At 40.5% G+C, this 18,622-nt stretch overlaps 1 protein-coding gene across 4 annotated transcripts in view; it reads left to right on the forward strand.

Annotated features, from left to right (window-relative positions):
* The window catches only part of pam (peptidylglycine alpha-amidating monooxygenase), a 276,130-nt gene that overhangs the window by 243,006 nt on the left and 14,502 nt on the right, over positions 1 to 18,622 (forward strand). For all 4 annotated transcript variants that reach the window (XM_067982909.1, XM_067982913.1, XM_067982911.1 and 1 more), the window contains 6 exons: positions 1,416 to 1,545; positions 8,618 to 8,734; positions 12,952 to 13,024; positions 14,283 to 14,487; positions 15,546 to 15,755; positions 18,123 to 18,241. In XM_067982909.1, coding sequence (XP_067839010.1) covers positions 1,416 to 1,545; positions 8,618 to 8,734; positions 12,952 to 13,024; positions 14,283 to 14,487; positions 15,546 to 15,755; positions 18,123 to 18,241 — 854 coding nt within the window. The remainder of the gene's footprint in view (positions 1 to 1,415; positions 1,546 to 8,617; positions 8,735 to 12,951; positions 13,025 to 14,282; positions 14,488 to 15,545; positions 15,756 to 18,122; positions 18,242 to 18,622) is intronic.

The raw sequence follows: 18,622 nt of genomic DNA on the forward strand, positions 1-18,622 counted from the left end.
ACAGAGTCTGCTTGGTTTTGATAATGTAAAATCTAATAACTTATCGATCATTTGGTCCTGGCTGAGTGTGCTGGGTAATTTTACACTGGATGTGAATGAGAGGACGGGGTAATGTGCTGAAACTTTATATTAACCCCTCAATTTAGGATCATTTTATGGTTCAAATATGAACTGCTGCAAAAGGTAATACACATAACAGAGCAATTATCATGGGGTGTACCCTGGATCCAACTTGAACAAGTTCTATTCTCAACAATAAATATTTAAAATGAAAACCTGAAGCAGTGTACATGGGGAAAAATGAAGATGAGCTTCTTTCCTGGATGCTAACAATCAGCAGAAGACAGGAAAGGATGTAACACAAATCCAGTTTTTGTAATTCTCCAAGAATATCAAGGCAAAAATAAATCAATAAAGCAAATTTCAAGCAAAAGTCTTCAAAATTATTCATTGGTCAGATGTTCTTGCACAGCCTTCCTCTCTGTTGTGTCTGGTAAGCAGCAGTGTGTTTTAGCACTCGGGTTCACTATGGTAGAATGATGAGTAGTTTTTCTGCAACTGCCATCGTGTCTGCTACATCTTTCCATGAGCCTCACTGAAAGGAAATTGTGATAAATAGGGCATATTGTGATAAATACACCTTCCTGGTGCAGATTCTGATAGAGTTTACAGGGTCACCTCTTTCGCATATTTTGGGCAGGTATCACTCGGCCTGAATCTTGGGTGCTTACCAGCCCCCAAATGCTGGGAAAGTGGCCCCGGCACTCCCTCTCCCTTCACACGGGACAGCCTTTGCCAAATATGACAGCCTCCCTTGGCTGGCGGGTGCCCTACATCCACTGCTAGTAGCTCAGACACCTGCCGTGGTTATTAAAATTAGGGAAGCTCCTCCTGACCCTGCGTGCTCTGGAGAGTCCCAGTAGGCGCATCCCAGCACTTATGCCGGAATATCGCCTCTGCGGATTTCTTGGACCATTGCTGGAATAAGAAATCCTAAATATGAACTTAACTTCAAACAACATTGTAATCAGACATAATTACGGCACTGATGAAAATTGTGAACTTTTATTGATTCACTTTTGACAAATGCCGGGTAACTACCAGTAGATCACAAAACAATAACCAGACTCAGTAGTTCAGACATTCACTGTTTCTTATATTGAATAAATACTGCTGGCTTTGAATTGATAAAGGACTTCAAAAGATAACAGGTTATTTTGAATAGTGCTTTACAGAGAGATTCGCCATTTTCCCAATATTTAAAAAAAATACTAATGTCTTTTTTTTCATATGTGATAAAGAAATACACACAATTGCATCTATATACCAAATGTCAATACTGATATGTTAACTTATGTAAAAGTAAAGCATATAATATTTATTTATTGCTAATGATTTATTCTTTCAACTTGTAGTCTCTCACTTGGAAGAAGCAATTGAATGGCCTGCAGGGAAACTAAAGCTGGGCCAAGTTTCTGGAGTTGCTCTGGATTCCAAAGATAACCTTGTCATTTTTCACAGAGGAAACCATGTATGGGATGAGAAGTACGTGAGTTTGCCTTGCACAGTTACTCTGTAATTTTGTATTTTGGGGTGCAGAGGATTCTCTTATCTGGTCTAACACATTATAAGAGCAATCCAATGCAGGAGATGTGAAAAAATGTATTCTATGGAATCTTGCAAAGATAAGGCAAACTTGTTTTTATAGAATCATGCAGCACAGAAGGAAGCCATTCGGCCCATTGTGCCTGTGCCGACTCTTTGAAAGAGCAATCCAATTAGTCCCACTCCCCTGCTCTTTCCCTATAGCTCTGCAAATGTTTCTGTTTCAAGTATATATCCAGTTCCCTTTTGAAAGTTACTATTGAATCTGCTTCCACGACCCTTTCAGGTAGTGCAATCCAGATCATGACTTGCTGCGTAAAAAAAATTCTCCTTATTTCCCCTCGGGTTCTTTTGCCAATTACCTTGAATCTGTGTCCTCTGGTTACCCACCCTCCTGCCAGTGGAAACAGAGTGAATAAGAAGAAACTATCAAAACCCTTCATAATGAGCAGAGGAGTTCTTATTCCTCCACCAACATCTAAAACAGATGATCAGGTCATTTATTTCATTGCTGTTTGAGACCTTGCCTGTCTGCAAATTGGCTGCTGCACTTCCTACATAATGACAGTGACTACACTTCAAAAGTACTTCATTGACTGTAAAGAGCTTTGGGATGTCCTGAGGTCATGAAAGGAACATAGAAACAGAAGTAGGCCATTCAGCCCATCGAGCCTGTTCGCCATTCAACTAGATCATGGCTGATCTGTATCTTAACTCCATTTACCCACCTTGGTTCCATATCCCTTAATATCCTAACGTTACAAAGATCTATCAATCTTAGTTTTGAAACTGAGGCACTATATAAATACAAGTTCTTTCTTTTAAATTAATTTAAATGCAAAAATTCAAAATAAAGTTTGTAAGTTAGAAAAAAAATCTTAGCTATTTTATTTAAGGATTGATATTTACAAGCTTTATAATTTTATTCAGTATTCTTGCAGACTTCCTATTTAAACAGTATGTTGTAGTGTTTGAAGTGAGAAATTTGTTTATGCTATGAACCTGATGTTCTTGATTGTCGGTAGTCTGGTCCCCATTCACCCCCTCAGACTTTCTAAAATATTTATTCTGGATCTAATTTGATAGACCCCAACTAGCAGTGATTTCCTCTGTGGCTGTGCTTGAATGTCACTTTTATTAAAATCGTGCTGGCCAGGGGTGCCAATTTTGAATTAAAGTGTAGTGGGCCATTGTGACCTTGATAAATCCTCAAATGCACCAATCTTGTCCCCAACTATTCAACCAGCTACCATTGTGTCTGCTGTGTCCAGCCTCTTGGGGCACTATTTATGTTGAGACAATGTGCTGAGCTGGACTACAGCTCCTGTGATGCAGTGATTTCATGTCCATGTCTGATTTCTATTATTGCAAGATTATATTTGGTTTGTTTCAAGCTCAAAGGACATTATGACAGAAATCCCACTCAACATTCATTCATCTTCTGAGAAAAGTAAAGGTGGAACTAGCTCCACTGGCAGCACTGAGCACAAACTCAAAAGGTGGTTTCTCCCTTGGCCACTAGCGGTACCAGGGACTATGCAAAGGGCTATGGGTCACCATTTTGTTCCATCTGTGGCAGGCTGAGTTTTTGGTCTGCCCATACAGGCCAGCATAGCAATTTTTATATTGCTGCTTTGCCCTGGCAACCTGTCAGAAACCTCATGATTGTGACTTTTTAACAGCTGCATATGAGCAACCTGTCAACTGTATACAATAGCAGTAAGCGCGCTTAGGGCTAAGTGGGCCCAAGTTACAAAACAGCATTTCCTCTGACTCCCCACGACTTATGCTAGAGGAAACATCACTAGATTTTAACAAAAACATTTAAAAAAAATAATCTAATTGTAGTACTGTAAACAAATTTATTTAAAATGGGTCCTTATGGCAATTCTCACAAGGTGGATAAGCAGAATTAAATGTAATTCAATTCCTCAATATTAAAACAAAGGTTAACTCTAAAATGAAAATTAAGATTTCTGTTTGTCCCATCTCGTAGCACGTTGTACAATGAATTACTTTGAAGTGCTGTGGCTGTTATTATGTAGGTAAATGCTGTAGCCATTTTGCATGCAGCCAAATAAGGCAAAAAGCAATGAAATGAGTGATCAGTTGATTTGTTTTTGATGGTATTTTTGGACTTCTATATGATTTTGTTCTCCTAATAGATCAGTCTCTCACTCATGATAACTCACTTTTCCGCTATGACCGTCTATGTTTATTTAAGCTGGCTGCACCTTATATATCTGTACTTGTGCTAGCCTTGATAAGAATGCTGCTCACTCTCGCAGCTTATTTCTTTGCCATCAATGTGACTACAGGCACCTGATAATGACCAGCTTTTATTAAATCATGCAACCATGGACTATATAATTTCAGCAATAAAGCCACATTAAACTGCCCTACTGCTGCTCACTCTGCTGCAGCGAAAGCCACCAAGGATTTTCTCTTGTTATCCATCTCTGTCAAAATTACTATCTTGTTGCCAGCTATCTTTCTCATAGTCTCTCTCATGTGATGTGTGCTTTCTGTATTTTCAGTTGATTACTGCCACACAAGGTCTCGGTGTCTCTCTCTCTCTCTCTCTTGCAATCTGTCTTAATCAGTCAGCTTGCTCTCACGCCCAATCGCTATTGTACACATTCTCACAATCTTAGATCCGAAAGCTCGATCTGTGCCTGTTTTTTTCTCTGTCTCTCCTGATTATGGTAAGATTATTTTTGTTGCTTTCTGGTTGTGATTTGTCTTTCATTCTTTTTCTTGTGATAGCCTTCTTTCTCACTTTTGTGGGTTCTTGCACACTTTTCCACCCTATGATGGCAGTCTCTTGTGTGTGATCTCATGATTGCTCTCATTTACTTTTCTATGCCTCACAATTTCTGTCGATTCTTCCCACTCAATTTTAAAAAAAAGATTAAGATGATCCCATATTGGTCATAGGCACTTGTAGTATTTATAGCATACATTTATTTACAACATTGTTTACATATGCTGACAACACATCTAGCTTGGAAGGCTAATTGCCTTATGAAGCGCTGCTTTATGCAATTATTATTTCTAATTTGCCACTGCATGGCAAAACACTAATGTCGACTACAGTAATAGCATTTGTGAAAAAAAAATGCTTCAATTGAATGCCCAACTTAGGGCTTTAAATTTATTTTCAATTGTGTCCTTGGTTAAGTACCTTTTGGCTTGCCAACACCAGTGACATAGAAAAAGGGAATAGAATTAATTTGCTCAAGGGAGTAGTGAGGGAAGCATTCTAACTTTACCTATCAAAATAATTTAAATAAATATTTGTAAATTACAAGTATTGGCATATATCTGTGCTAAGTAAAAAAAAAAAATACATAATCTGCTTTGATCATTATCATCCTATTGATAGGGAGAAACTCAAAGAATAAAATGCAACTAAATCAAACGGTAAAAGATATCAAGATACACCAGTGGTAATAGATTTTGACATCACCATACTTTAGGAAAAGATTGCATCAGTGACTGAGAATGTGGTACTCTATATAAATCGCAGTTAAAAGTTGAGGGTATATATGCAAGATTACCACCTGCAGCATTCGCACATTGGCAAGTGTAATTTGAGAGACAAATCCAATTTTATGTTCCACAGTCTTTGCAAATCTTCTAATGACTCAGCACAGTTAGAAATAACTGTATCATGCTGTCATCTTAATGTGCTAATTAATAACACTGAATCATTGATCCAGGTTGGTTGTGAGCATTTGTAACCATAGACTCAGTGAAGTAATTTCAGATATATAGATGTTGTTCTCTAAAGCAAAGCACCTGGATATTCCAGCATTATGAAGAAATACTAAAGAACACATTGTAGATAAATAGTTAAATGCATGTGTACCATATTCAGATAACTGCTCTGCAGAGGTGGAAGTAGGCGGTCTTTGTGATGGAGAGGCTGAGGTCAGAATCTCAGTTCGGGGTCAAATGGGATGCAAGGTTGTGAACAGTCAGCTTCAACTTGGGACAGTGGCTGGGGAGGGGAATGGAATCAGTGGCGGGGTAACAGAGTTTGTGGCAGGGACCAAAGACGATGGTTTCGGTCTTCCCAATGTTTAACTGAAGGAAATTGCGGTTCATCCAGGACTGGATGTCAGACAAGCAGTCTGACAATGCAGAGGATGGTTCGACAGAGGTGATGGACAGGTAGAGCTGGGTGTCACTGTATGTGTGGAACCTAACGTCATATCTTCGTGTGATGTTGCTGAGGGGCAGCATATGAATGAGGAAGTGGAGGGGGCCAAGGATAGATCCTTGCAGGAGCCCAGAAGTATCTAGTAGCACCAGACCTCATTACAGCCTTGGTCCAAACATGGACAAAAGAGCTGAATTCCAGAGGTGAGGTGAGAGTGACTGCCCTTGACATCAAGGCAGCATTTGACCGAGTGTGGCACCAAGGAGCCCTAGTAAAATTGAAGTCAATGGGAATCGGGGAAAACTCTCCAGTGGCTGGAGACATACCTAGCACAAAGGAAGATGGTAGTGGTTGTTGGAGGCCAATCATCTCAGCCCCAGGACATTGCTGCAGGAGTTCCTCAGGGCAGTGTCCTAGGCCCAACCATCTTCAGCTGCTTCATCAATGACCTTCCCTCCATCATAAGGTCAGAAATGGGGATGTTCGCTGATGATTGCACAGTGTTCAGTTCCACTCGCAACCCCTCAAATAATGAAGCAGTCCGAGCCCGCATGCAGCAAGACCTGGACAACATCCAGGCTTGGGCTGATAAGTGGCAAGTAACATTTGCGCCAGATAAGTGCCAAGCAATGACCATCTCCAACAAGAGAGAGTCTAACCACCTCCCCTTGACATTCAACGACATTACCATCGCCGAATCCCCCACCATCAACATCCTGGGGGTCACCATTGACCAGAAACTTAACTGGACCAGCCATATAAATACTGTGGCTACGAGAGCAGGTCAGAGGCTGGGTATTCTGCGGCGAGTGACTCACCTCCTGACTCCCCAAAGCCTTTCCACCATCTACAAGGCACAAGTCAGAAGTGTGATGGAATACTCTCCACTTGCTTGGATGAGTGCAGCTCCAACAACACTCAAGAAGCTCGACACCATCCAAGATAAAGCAGCCCGCTTGATTGGCACCCCATCCACCACCCTAAACATTCACTCCCTTCACCACCGGCGCACTGTGGCTGCAGTGTGTACCATCCACTGGATGCACTGCAGCAACTCGCCAAGGCTTCTTCGACAGCACCTCCCAAACCCGCGACCTTGCCCACCTAGAAGGACAAAAGCAGCAGGCACATGGGAACAACACCACCTGCACGTTCCCCTCCAAGTCACACACCATCCCGACTTGGAAATATATCGCCGTTCCTTCATTGTCGCTGGGTCAAAATCCTGGAACTCCCTTCCTAACAGCACTGTGGGAGAACCGTCACCACACGGACTACAGCGGTTCAAGAAGGCGGCTCACCACCACCTTCTCGAGGGCAATTAGGGATGGGCAATAAATGCCGGCCTCGCCAGCGACGTCCACATCCCATGAACGAATTTTTAAAAAAAGGAAGTGTAGGGGGCCAAGCATAGATCTTTGCAGGAGTCCAGAAGTATCTAGTAGCAACTCGACTCTTGCTGCTTACTCCATTCCAGTCGACTGTCTCAGGCTGGGCCAGTTGTCTTTTACCCCGCACTCAGCTTCAAAATCCACATTCTATCCATTACCAAGAACCCTTACTTTCACCTCTGCGACATTGCTTGCCTCTGTCCCTATGTCAACTCTCCTCTGCACTAACCCTTAGTGCAGAGAAGAGTTGAATTTTGTCACCTTCAGACTCAACTATCCCAATACTGTCCTTGCTGGCCTCTCATCCTTCATAAACTCCAACTTGTTCAAAACTCTACTGCATTTATCCTGTGCTTTATTATGTCGCGCTCACCTATCATCCCATCAACTCTGACCTACTTTGGCTCCATGTTCATTGAATTCAAAATCCTTGTCTTCAGTTTTAAATCCCACCATGGCTTCCCCCCATCCCCCTCTGATTTTGTCTGAAAATGCTCCTATGAAGCATCTTGGAAAGTTTCACTACATTATAGGTGCTGTATAAATGCAAGTTGTTGTTGTATTTATTATTTTCTCAACTTCCTGTCTTTTGGTATCTCTCTGCTTCCCAACTCTCCTTTCTGAGAGGGAGAATGAATGTCTTGCTTCCAAACCTCAGCCAATGCTTCTCTGCTACTGGAGCTGGGAGGCACACAAGAGTGGTCTTGGTTGACTTTTTTGTTTTGTCTCCCAATGGGGAAGTACCTGGTCTTCACTCATCACTTGCTCATGATGGCACGGTTGAAATTATGAATTCATGACGTGAGGAATAGGAAATACAAACCTGGGTCCCAGCACTGTAACATTTTGCCACTCAACACCATACATTTGAACTCCTTTAAGACTAAACTTTTCAACATTCTGGTCATAGTAGTCTTTGCTGCTTTGTCACTTAATATTTCTGTCAGTGACATGCTTTTATTCTTTTAATCCTTACATAATATCTTCTGAATCCCAGAGCTCAATCTCCGCCCCTCTACCTCTCCTTTAAGATGCTCCTTAAAATCTACCTCTTTGGTCAAGATTTTGGTCACCTGTCCTAATATCCACCTATGTAGTTCGGTGTCAAGTTTTGTTTGATAACACTCCTGTGAAGCACCTTGGGACGTTTTACTACATTAAAGGTGCTACATAAATGCAAATTTTTGTTGTTGACATCACATAACTAACAAGGTTTATGATTACTTTGTCCTGAGCATCACTAAGCTTGCCAGCAAAATTTGAAAAGTACAGATGCATTATTTGATTGTTGGCTTAGGACATTTTGTCTGTTTGAGAAAGAAAAAGGTAACATGGTACATTTAAAGCACTGGGAAGGTAGATCTATGCAGTAATTACATTAGATATGATCAAATGGAGATTTTGCTATTTTCCACTGATAATACTAATAATTTTCTCATGTTTTCCTCCACTGTAGTTCTTTTGACCAAAAGCATATATATCAGCCCCAAGGTATTGAACCAATTCAATACAACACCATCCTCACTTTGGATCCAGTCAGTATGAAAGTCCTTAATGCTGTGGGAGCAAATATGTAAGTACAGATGATGGTGAACATTTTCTCAAACTATTCTTCTACCGTTTCAGCTACAGGTTTTGTCTCTAATAAAGCGCAGTTGCCAGTCTGTAGTAATTGTCAATATAATCACCCGATCCAGGCCATTTTGAAAACACTTCTCAAATGCTACATGATCAAATTTATAACATTTTGCCCCTCCCAGAATGTATTTTTTTTTTCCAAAGCCTTAAATTGACTTGAGATTTTGATTTTAATTAGTTTGTCATGGTATCATAGTAGGTACAGCACAGGAGAAAGCCATTCGGCCCATCGAGCCTGTGCCGGCTCTTTGAGAGAGCTATCCAATTAGTCCCATTCCCCTGCTCCTTCTCCATAGCCCTATAATTTTTTTCCCTTCAAGTACTTATTTAATTCCCTTTTGGAAGTTAGTATTGAATCTGCTTCCACCACCCTTTCAGGCAGTGCATTCCAAATCATTACAGCTCACCATGTAAAAAAAATATTTCCTCATGTCGCCTCTGGCTCTTTTGCTAATCACCTTAATTCTGTGTCCTCTGGTTACCGACCCTTCTGCCACTGGAAACAGTTTTGCTTTATTTACTCTATCAGAGCCGTTCATGATCTTGAACACCTCTTTCAAATCTCCCCTTAACCTTCTCTGTTCTTAGGAGAACAACCTCAGCTTCTCTAGTCTTTCCACATAACTGAAGTTCTTCATCCCAGGTACCATTCTAGTAAATCTCTTCTGCACCCTCTCTAAGGCCTTGACATCCTAAAGTGTGGTGCCCAGAATTGAACACAATACTGCAGCTGAGGCCTAACCAGTGTTTTATAACGGTTTAGCATAACTTCCTTGCTTTTGTACTCTATGCCTCTATTTATAAAGCCAAGGATCCCATATGCCTTTTTAACAGCCTACTCAACTTGTCCTGCCACCTTCAAAGATTTGTGTACGTACACCCCCAGGTCTCTCTATTCCTGCACCCCCTTCAAATTGTACCATTTAGTTTATATTGCCTCTCTTCATTCTTCCTACCAAAATGCATCACTTCACACTTCTCTGCGTTAAATTTCATCTGCCAAGTGTCTGCCCATTTCACCAGTCTGTGTATGTCCTCCTGAAGTCTGTTACTATCCTCCACATTTTTTACTACATTTACGAGTTTCGTGTGATCTGAAAACTTTGTAATTATATTCTCTATACTCAAGTACAGGTCATTAATATATATCAAAAAGGGCAATGGTCCTAATACTGACCCCTGGGGAACACCACTGTATACTTCCCTCCAATCTGAAAAACAGCTGTTTACCACTACTCTCTGCTTTCTGTCCCCTAGCCAATTTTATATCCACACTGCCGCTGTCCCTTTAATCTCATCTACAACCTGTTTTTTGTTTAGAATATTAGAAGCCATTTCCTAGCAGATAAATGTGCAAAAATGTTGATATGGAAAGACATCCATTGTCTAAATAATTATTTCCATACATTTCATGAAGTTAGTACCAGTAACCAGCACCTCTCTGCAGTTATAATTTAATGCATCCAGAACATCATAAACTACTCATGTAGGATAACCTAGATTTGAGTGTTTTTCAAGAAATGAAAACAAATGCATAGCAGCTGGATTTATATTTAAAACCCACAGAATTTGGGACTGTCGTAGCGCAACAATGGATGTGGTCATTGGGCCTCCCTCCAAAGTCAAGGCCCTTGGTGAAGATAATACTTTCTGTGGTGCAGAAAGCTGACAGCCTAAAGACTGACTGCAGTCAGAGTTTGTCTTAAGTTGCAAGAAACTATATACACAACCTGAAGTTATAGAACTGCACAGACATTCCACCCAAATCCAAACACAATGAAAGCTGAAGTATTGTTGTGAGAGTGTTTGGGCCTCTGAAAGACTGGCAACAATATTATTGTAAATTTTCAACATGTAGGAGCTGCAAAGGCACCTATTACTTGTGTCCTGGTGAGTGGGGCGAGGTAGTGCCCCCTCCCCACCCTTAACCTGGGCTACGATGCCAAGCTTCTCATTTTCTTTCATGTGGGGAGGGGGGCAGAAGTGGCGCAAATGTCCAATATTCACAGGAACCTCCCCTGACCCTGGAAAGTTCACCATGGTCAGCTTAGATGTTCTCAGCAGGCAGGATTCTGGCATAATTGCTGGGATCATTCACCCACAGATTTTTGCGGCCATATGTTTTAACACCAAAATACTTTGGCATTCTGGCTTAAAGAACTAATGATGATTTTGTCTTTAACAGGCGACTAGAAAAATAGATTGTCGATCTAAGCTATGTTCACTGTTGGTATTCAATAATGGTGTTTATGTGCAAGGTTTTGTTCATGTTTGAACCTATACTTTCATTTTGAATTTAAATATACTGTTACAAACATACAAACCTATGTCAATGACAGACATTAAAAGGCTAACTGGTAAATCAAACCTGTCCTACACTGTCAAGGTGCAACTTGTGCACACCATGACCCCATTCCACCCACACCTCAGCCACGTAATTTTCAGGGAGAGGCAGAAAATCAGAGAAATAAACCCTAGGCCAACTCGGGATCAAAACTTCAGAAAATTCCTCTCCATTCCCTGAAGGTCATAAAACAAGTTCCAGGAGACCACAGTGACTGGGAGACACATCTGTCAATACCCCACCTTCCATTTATATGCAGTGATATTAGAAAACATCCATCTCCCTTTTGGACATTTGCAGAGAATCCATACTCTCTGCACAAGTTGGCAGCTTGTTCCATAAGTTCACGACTGAAAAGACATACTTCCTGACATCAAACCTCGTTCTATGCTTACGTAACTTATACTCATGTCCCTGGTCCTCCCTAACTACCCAATTCAAATAGCCTATCCAAGTGGACTGAGTCTTGTCCTTTCATAATTTTAAAGACCTCAATCAAATCTCATCAGGAAACTAACTATAATGTATTTGCCAATGTCTTTTCACTCAGGGACTTAGGTTAAAATCTAGCCCAGACTAATGGTATCAAATCTGTTCTGCAGGAAAGGAAAAATGAGTTTTGATTGTCTCAGCCTATTCCCATAACATAAAATTGATTACAATTTGGTACTAAACCAACATTCTTACATAGACAAGCTGTGAGCTTGGCTGGTGTAAATTAAAATGTTTAGTTAGGTGATGCTCTTGCTTTGGGTTGAGGCAACATGTTGGGGTGGTGTAGAAGACTTTTACACCTGGCTATGCCATCCATGATCTGGGAGTGTTTGCTGGGTGCCCAAAATGCAAAAACACCCCATTCCCCTGCATTGACACCATTTGCCTTGAGAAGCGCAAAAGTAAATTCATGTAATAGGTCCCTGTAGCTGTCTTCAGTGTTGTATGGCTAGGGAAGGTTAAAGAAATCCAGAGTTCCGGCTCCCAAGTGCGATGCACCAACTCCTGTTGTGGATATATATACCTGGACACCAGGTGAGGACAGGATCAGGCTAATCTGTGACAGGACCATTGTCAAACAGCCCATCAGTACTCACTGTCCAGGCTCACAATATGAAGAATGCCCACTATGGTACGATACCAGGGCTTCTGGCACCTGTGTAACCATACCCTGACATGCCTTTGTGAGAGGGGGGATAAGGAAAAGAAATAATGTTTAAAATTTGCTGAAAATTTTTCAAAAATACAATTTTCAATCTTTCTGAAATCTACCTCAGACTTTTAAAAAAAAACTAGTTTCAGTGAAAGCAGATTACTAGTTGATGAAAAGCTATTATTAACATTTCTTGGCTTATATAAATACTTTTCAAACTTCTTTGCAAATATTTGTTTGAAGACAGCACCCAAATCAACTCAATATTGACCAAATGTTTTCATCATGCAGTTCATATACTTTAAATATGAAAGCAATATGCTTCCACTATTTTTCTCTCCAATGTTTTATCACAAAGATCTTGCATGTTTAACTACTAGATAAACAGTACAGGACCTAACCTATCCCTAACCATCTGATAGGGGACAGCTTTGTGGCTGGAGAAAGCAGACAATGGTACACTTGTGCCCATTCACTGATTATTGTGATGACTGAAAATTGATGAAACGTAATCCAATTGTGACTCGAGCCTTCTACCATCTTGTTGGAAACCAAGTTACTACTGTGTTGCGTCATTGGCTTCAAGTTTGCTAAATATATTTGTTGTTCAAATCAATCTAGCATGATGATTGTACCTGACTACCTGTTCTTCAAATTGCAGTTTCTATCTACCCCATGGTATAAGCACAGACAAAGATGACAACTTCTGGGTAACTGATGTGGCACTTCATCAGGTAGGAGTCCAAGCTTGGTAAAGTCACAGTTTTCATCTCATGATCTTTTTGAAGAAATGCAGTTAAAATTATTTTATAGAAGTCACTGACCTCTTAAGTGTCGTGTTGAGCAGTGCAGTCATAAACTACAAATATGTGATAATGAAGCGACCCAAAGCAGGATATTTACACAACAGCCATGGCTTGGACTGATGAGTGGCAGGTAACATTCGCACCACATAAATACCAGGTAATGGCCATCTCTGGCAAGAAAAAGCCCAACCACCTCCTCCTGACCTTAATGGCACTGCCATTGTCAGGCTTCCCATTATCAGCATCTTGGGGATCACCACTGATCAGAAACTTAACTGGACTAGCCATATCAACAAAGTGAGTACAAGAGTAGGGCAGAGGCTTAGTGGTGTTAAATGAGTGACTCACCATCTGACCCCTCAAATCCTGTCTACCAACTACAAGGCACAAGTCAGGACTGTGATGGAGACACATTGCTCGCTGGGTCAAAATCCTGGAATTCCCTTCTTGACAGCACTGTGGGAGAACCTTCACCACAAGGACTGCAGCGGTTCAAGAAGGCGGCTCACCACCACCTTCTCAAGGGCAATTAGGGATGGGCAATAAATGCTGGCCTCGCCAGTGACGCCCACATTCCATGAACGAATAAAAAAAAGTTGGGTGCAACTGCAGCAACACTTAAGAAGCTCTACACCATCCCGGACAGAGCGGTCTGTTTGATTGGCGCCCCTGCCACTGGATTCGATAACCATTCCCTCTACCACCTGTACACTGTGGCTGCAATATGTACTCGCTACAGGATGCATTGTAACAACTCACCAAGGTTAATTTGACAGCACCTCCTCGCCCCGCAACTGCTACTACAGAGAAGGACCAGAACAGCAATATCGTGGGAACATCATCTCCTCTTAAGTCGCACACCATCCTGACTTGGACAGATATGTCTGTTCGTTCATCATCAGTAGGTCAAAATCTTGGAATTCCCTACTTAACCCCATCATGGAGCAACATCACCTCAAGGACTGCAACAGCTCAGGATGACAGCCCACCACCACCATCTTAGAGCAATTAGGGATGAGCGATAAATGCGTCCTTGCCAGTGTCACCGATATCTTGTGAACAAATAATTAAAAAAAATATTTTATAGTTGAGAACAAGTACCATACTTCTAATAAATTAACATTTTCTGTGCAATGTTATCAGTTATGATTGTGATAGATGGTTCTATTTCTGTCTCCGCAAAAAGGTTTTCAAGCTGGGACCCAACGGTGACTATTTGTTAGTTCTTGGACAAGCCTTGCAGCCAGGAAGTGACAGCAATCATTTCTGTCAGCCCACCGATGTGGCTGTGGATCCAGCTAGTGGTAATTTCTACGTATCTGATGGCTACTGCAACAGCAGGATTATTCAATTTTCTCCAGAGGGAAAGTTCATTATGCAGTGGGGAGAAGGTACGGTGTTTCTAGAGAAAATTTTAAAATCACTTGTTTTTAAAAGCAAAATTTGGATTCTGGAAAGTCTTCAAAATATAAGGGAGAGCGATTTTACCAGGAGCCGGAGATGCTGCATGGTGTTGGTGGGGGGGGGGCGGGGAAGAGAATGGAGCGAGCGGAATTGGCCAGAGTGGGACTGGAGGCCCGACTGGATATTAGTGAACCAGTTGGATTTTTACAACACTCCAGCAGATTTTCTGGTGCTAGTCACAAATTACCAGATTTATTAAACTTGCTACGTGAGACATTCGATAGTGTTGAGCATTCTTTTAGCATTTACTTTGCAAATATATCAATTGATTGACTTGCCCGATGGCTTCTGGGACTCTGGCATATTTTTATTTTTTAATTTATTCCTAAAGAAGCAGCACCATATGATAGTTTTTTTGGTCATTTTTATTGACGATCCAAAATAAACTCAATGCTGCTCTTGAGTTAGCTGGTGGAATGATTGTGAGAGCTAAACGTTGTGACTTACCCTTAGATTCTTAGGTCCTTCCTTTGGGTATATATCCTGCCTGCATCACCTGAGTGTAACAATGACTTACCCAGTCACAGGATGTAGATCTGATGATCAGATGTTTTGTTCTGATATCGTGAGCTGACCTGTAATGTCCCAAGACTCCAGGTGAAATTATTGCTGGGTTTTGGTTGATGTTTTTCTCAACATCAAATTACAAATGTAAAGCACCGGTGAACATCAGCAATGTATGTCAATCATCTGATCCAATACATGTGTTGTGATTGGCTGATTGTTACACCATATATAACAAGTTTATCCTGTGAGTGATGTTTTGGCAGATATAATTTCATTACAAATGGTTGGCAGTGAGTTGCAAGTTAGCAGTTTAATTGTTTAGATCTGTTAGAAGCTACGAGACAAATTCACAATGTGCTAGAACAGTGATACTGTGTTACTGCTTTAAATCACTGTCACTTTTCTTACAAGCAATTTTCACTTTCTTTAATGGATTACGCTAATTTTATACACCTAAATCTTCATTTTTATCTTGCAGAGAGCTCACTTTCTAGGATACCCAAACCAGGTCAATTCTTCATTCCACATAGCTTGACATTTGTGCCTGTATTAGGCCAGCTGTGTGTTGCTGACAGAGAGAATGGACGAATCCAGTGTTTTATAGCACAATCTGGGCAATTCCTTAGGGAGATTCAGCACCCTGAATTTGGAGAGCGACTGTTTGCAGTGTCCTACACACCTGACAATGGTAATATTGGAGATTGTGTACCTGTACAAGGGTATTTTTAACTTTGCAAAATTGTAAAGTAGACCCAAATCTTGAAAGCTTTAAAATTCAGGTGTATACATTTAACTACACTTTCCATGGTTGATTAATAAACCAAGCCATTTCTTCACAAAGCAATAGAAACATAGAGTTTTAAACACTGTATCAGTGTAACATTTTGTGATATAAAAACAAAGTGCTGGCAATATACAGCAGGTTAATCAACATCTTCAAAGAGAAAAGATAAGTTATGATGTTTTGGGTATGTAACCCTTCATCAGATTGAAGGCTAAGAGATAAACAGATATTTTAATAAGTCTGAATAACTCTCCAAGCCAATGTCCTATTGAGTAGGGTGGCCCTTCTCTCTTCTCCCCCACTACCCTCTCACCTCTCCTACCCCTCTTTCTCTTTTTCTAGCCTTATTAAAGTACTGTTTATCTTTTTGCATTCAGTCTGATGAAGGGTTACATACCAAAACATCATAACTCATCTTTTCTCTTTACAGATGCTGACTGACTTGTGTATTTCCAAGAATTTCTCATTTAATTTCGGATTTCCAGCACTTGTAGTTTTTCCTTTTTATTTTAACATTTTGTGGTAATGCATAAGTAGCCAAGTAATTAATTGGCAACGGTGCTGACCAAAAATACATTTCTAACATTACAAATGCATAAAAAACATTAAGTATTTCTGACAAAATCACTACATTTACCCATAAATTTATTCGTTGTGTGTTAGAAACGTCTTCAACATTTCCCTGCATAGTCCTGCCCCCTTTTCTGGGGTCTTTGGCTTGTCTGCTTCATGGAGATCGTGTTCTTTACCTGGGCCTTCCCTGCTGATGTTTCTTGTATTCTGTACATGTGCAAGGTTAGATGCTCCCCAGTTCCTCTTTTGGGGTCTCTGCATAAGTATGGGTCACCAATGGTTTGTTCATGCACAACTGCGGAAGATAATTTTTGTTAAACGTCAGACTTTCCCATTTGCTTCCACCCCTCCCCCTCTCAGATCCAAACTACCTCCATTTTCCACTCCTGGAATCTTTCTCTTCTCCTAAAAAAAAAGTGCCAGGTCCCCCATTTTCTTGAGTGATGCCAGGCCAAAACCATAGGCTACCCGTCCTCTCCTGACCACTGCCATGGCCCATCTTTCCATCACTCTGCTTCTGAGTGCTACCAGACTCTCGACTTGGATACTGACAAACCTGAAACTACTCATTCCATTTTCACACCCTGGCTCAATGTACAGATCACCAACTTTGCCCATTCCATCTCACATGCCAATCCTAGGCAACGTACTTCCTCCAGTCTCAGCCCCAGCACCCCATCTTCTCTATCACCTGTTCATGTTGTAGAATCTGCTGGACAGCCTATCTCTCTGATCCTGCTATCCAACTCCAATTTGGTACATTTTGGGTGACCTCTTATTGTGTACCCTGGGCCTTAAGACATAGCAAATCAGTAAAGGAACATTTGTGTTAGCCATACAAAACCATTCAGAGACATACTGAAGAGAGAGGAAATAAAGTGAAGGAAAGACTAACACAGAAACAGTAAGAAAAAGATACACGAAAAGAAATACAGGTAGAGTAATGAGAAATATGTGACAGCCATACAAAAAAGAGTGGGATACAAAGAGGGAGAGAGACGTGGAAAGAATTAGGCAGTGGGAAAAAAAGCTGAAGAGACAGTGGCAGGAAGAGACACACTTCTTTTTGTAATATGTAATGATAAGTATATTATGTAATGATACATTGGGCATGAATTGATTGGTTCATGTTCCTATTGTTAGAAAACAGCATATTCTGCCTCACCATGAGCAACACCATGGGAGATCCACTATTAGTATTAGTACAGATTAAATAAATTATACATCGGAATTGAGTATAACTGCATTTGCAAGGATTGTAGCGGTTCAGAAGATGACCCACCACCACCTTCTAGAACAATTAGGAATAAGTGATAAATGCAGCCTTGCCAGCATTGCCCACATCCTGTGAACAAAAAAAAACAAAGTCCGTGCTCAACCATAGTTGTTTTAAAACAGCTGTGTGAGTGACTTAAAATTACACACTTTCAAAACTGACCATTCATACAATAATTTATAAAAATAATGCATTATTTTCCTATAATGGGTAATAATTTGTTAGTCTTGGGCAGACTATGTAGAGAATTCAGTACACAAGTCATTTGCAATAATTATCAGGGAGGAAAAGACCTTCAACACCCTTAGACATATTAGAACCAAATTTCCAGAATAGAAATCTATGATCAAAATCATCCCTTCATTCCATTTAACTATTTTATGGCTTGATTTATTTAATTCTACTATGTCATTTTATTTTAGGTGGTCAATTATATGCAGTAAATGGAGAAGCTCTTGTTGGTAAAGGAGTACCTGTACAAGGATTTGTTCTGAATTTTACAACTGGAGAAATACTGGATATCTTCAAACCAGTCAAACAGGTATTTGGCGTAAAGAAAACAAACTTGTACTGAGAAGTGTAAACTAAAAATAACATTGTACAAAAAATATTTTCTGCTAAAACACCATTTATAATGCATTTCATGCAAAGCACCAATTTAGAAAATTTTCAAAATGCACTGTTTAATTAGGTTCAACATAACAATACACCACAATATCTTTGTGGATATCCTCATCAGGAAGGGCTGAACAGGCGAGGGCTCTTTTCTCTAGAAAAGAGAAGGCTGAGGGGTGACCTGATAGAGGCCTTTAAAATAATGATAGGGTAGACAGAGAAAATGTTTCCATTTGTGGGGGAGTCCAGAACAAGAAGTCATAAATATAAAATAGTCGCTAATAAATCCAATAGGGAATTCAGGAGA

The sequence above is a fragment of the Heptranchias perlo genome, chromosome 4, assembly GCF_035084215.1.
Source record: "Heptranchias perlo isolate sHepPer1 chromosome 4, sHepPer1.hap1, whole genome shotgun sequence".
Classification (NCBI taxonomy): domain Eukaryota; kingdom Metazoa; phylum Chordata; class Chondrichthyes; order Hexanchiformes; family Hexanchidae; genus Heptranchias; species Heptranchias perlo.